Genomic DNA, 1143 nt, shown 5'->3' with positions numbered 1-1143 from the left:
ATGTCTGGACGAGGGAAAACCGGTGGAAAAGCTCGGACCAAACCCAAATCTCGCTCGTCCCGGGCCGGACTGCAGTTCCCGGTGGGCCGTGTTCACAGGCTTCTGAGGAAAGGTAACTATGCTAAGCGGGTGGGTGCTGGAGCCCCGGTATACATGGCTGCTGTGCTCGAGTATCTGACGGCTGAAATCCTGGAGCTGGCCGGTAACGCGGCCCGGGACAACAAGAAGACCCGCATCACCCCCAGACACCTACAGCTGGCTGTCCGCAACGACGAGGAGCTCAACAAGCTGATGGGAAAGGTGACCATCGCTCAGGGCGGGGTGCTGCCCAATATCCAGGCCGTGTTGTTGCCCAAGAAAACCAGCGCGACCACCAAAACCAAGTAATTTGGCCAAATATTTACGTAACGATCCAAAGGCTCTTTTAAGAGCCACCCACAGTTTCTCTGGAAGAGCTCAGTACCAGTTCACTACAACCGTTCTTTGTTTATACTACAGACGAGTCTCCGTCTGGCTGCCGGTCTAAATCCCGCAGAGTAAAGACTATCTAACTGCGCACCAAGAGCTGCGTCTCAAACCCGAACCCACCCAGTTCCATTTTTCTTAGTTTTTTCTATTCAGACCGTTCTTTAAACCTAGAAATATGGACGAGGGACCCCCCCCCCCCCCCCCCCCCCCCCGTACTTCCAGTACGAAGCACCTGCTCTCATTGGTACATGGACAATAGGTGCAGGAGTAGGCCCTTCGAGCCAGCAGCGTGATCATGTTCAATGTGATCATGGCTGATCATCCACAAACAGTACCCCTTTCCTGTTTATCCCCACACCCCTTGATTCCGCTAGCCCTAAGAAGTCTATCTAACTATTTTAAATGCACCCAGTGAATCGGCCTCCACTACCTTCGGAGGCAGATAATTTCACAAATTCACAACTCTGGGTGAAGACGTATTTGCTCATCTCAGTTTTAAATGGCATTCCCCTTATTCCTAAATTGTGGCCCGATTCTGTACTCCCCCAACATCGGGAACATATTTCCTGCATCTGGCGTGTCAAATCCCTTAATAATTTGTTTATAAGATATCCTCTCATCCTTCTAAATTCCAGTGAATACAAGCCCAGTCGCTCCATTCTTTCATCGTGTGAC

At 50.9% G+C, this 1143-nt stretch overlaps 1 protein-coding gene across 1 annotated transcript; it reads left to right on the top strand.

Moving 5' to 3' along the window:
• Positions 1–577, top strand: LOC116967973 (histone H2A-like). The gene has a single exon (XM_033014601.1). It carries the CDS (start codon positions 1–3, stop codon positions 385–387), a length of 387 nt encoding a protein of 128 aa, XP_032870492.1. The 3' UTR covers positions 388–577.
• Positions 578–1143: the final 566 nt, after the last annotated feature.

This window comes from Amblyraja radiata, chromosome 43 (genome assembly GCF_010909765.2).
Source record: "Amblyraja radiata isolate CabotCenter1 chromosome 43, sAmbRad1.1.pri, whole genome shotgun sequence".
Taxonomy (NCBI): domain Eukaryota; kingdom Metazoa; phylum Chordata; class Chondrichthyes; order Rajiformes; family Rajidae; genus Amblyraja; species Amblyraja radiata.
The sequence above is the reverse complement of the archived record's forward strand: the minus strand, read 5'-3'. Positions and strand labels throughout refer to the sequence as shown.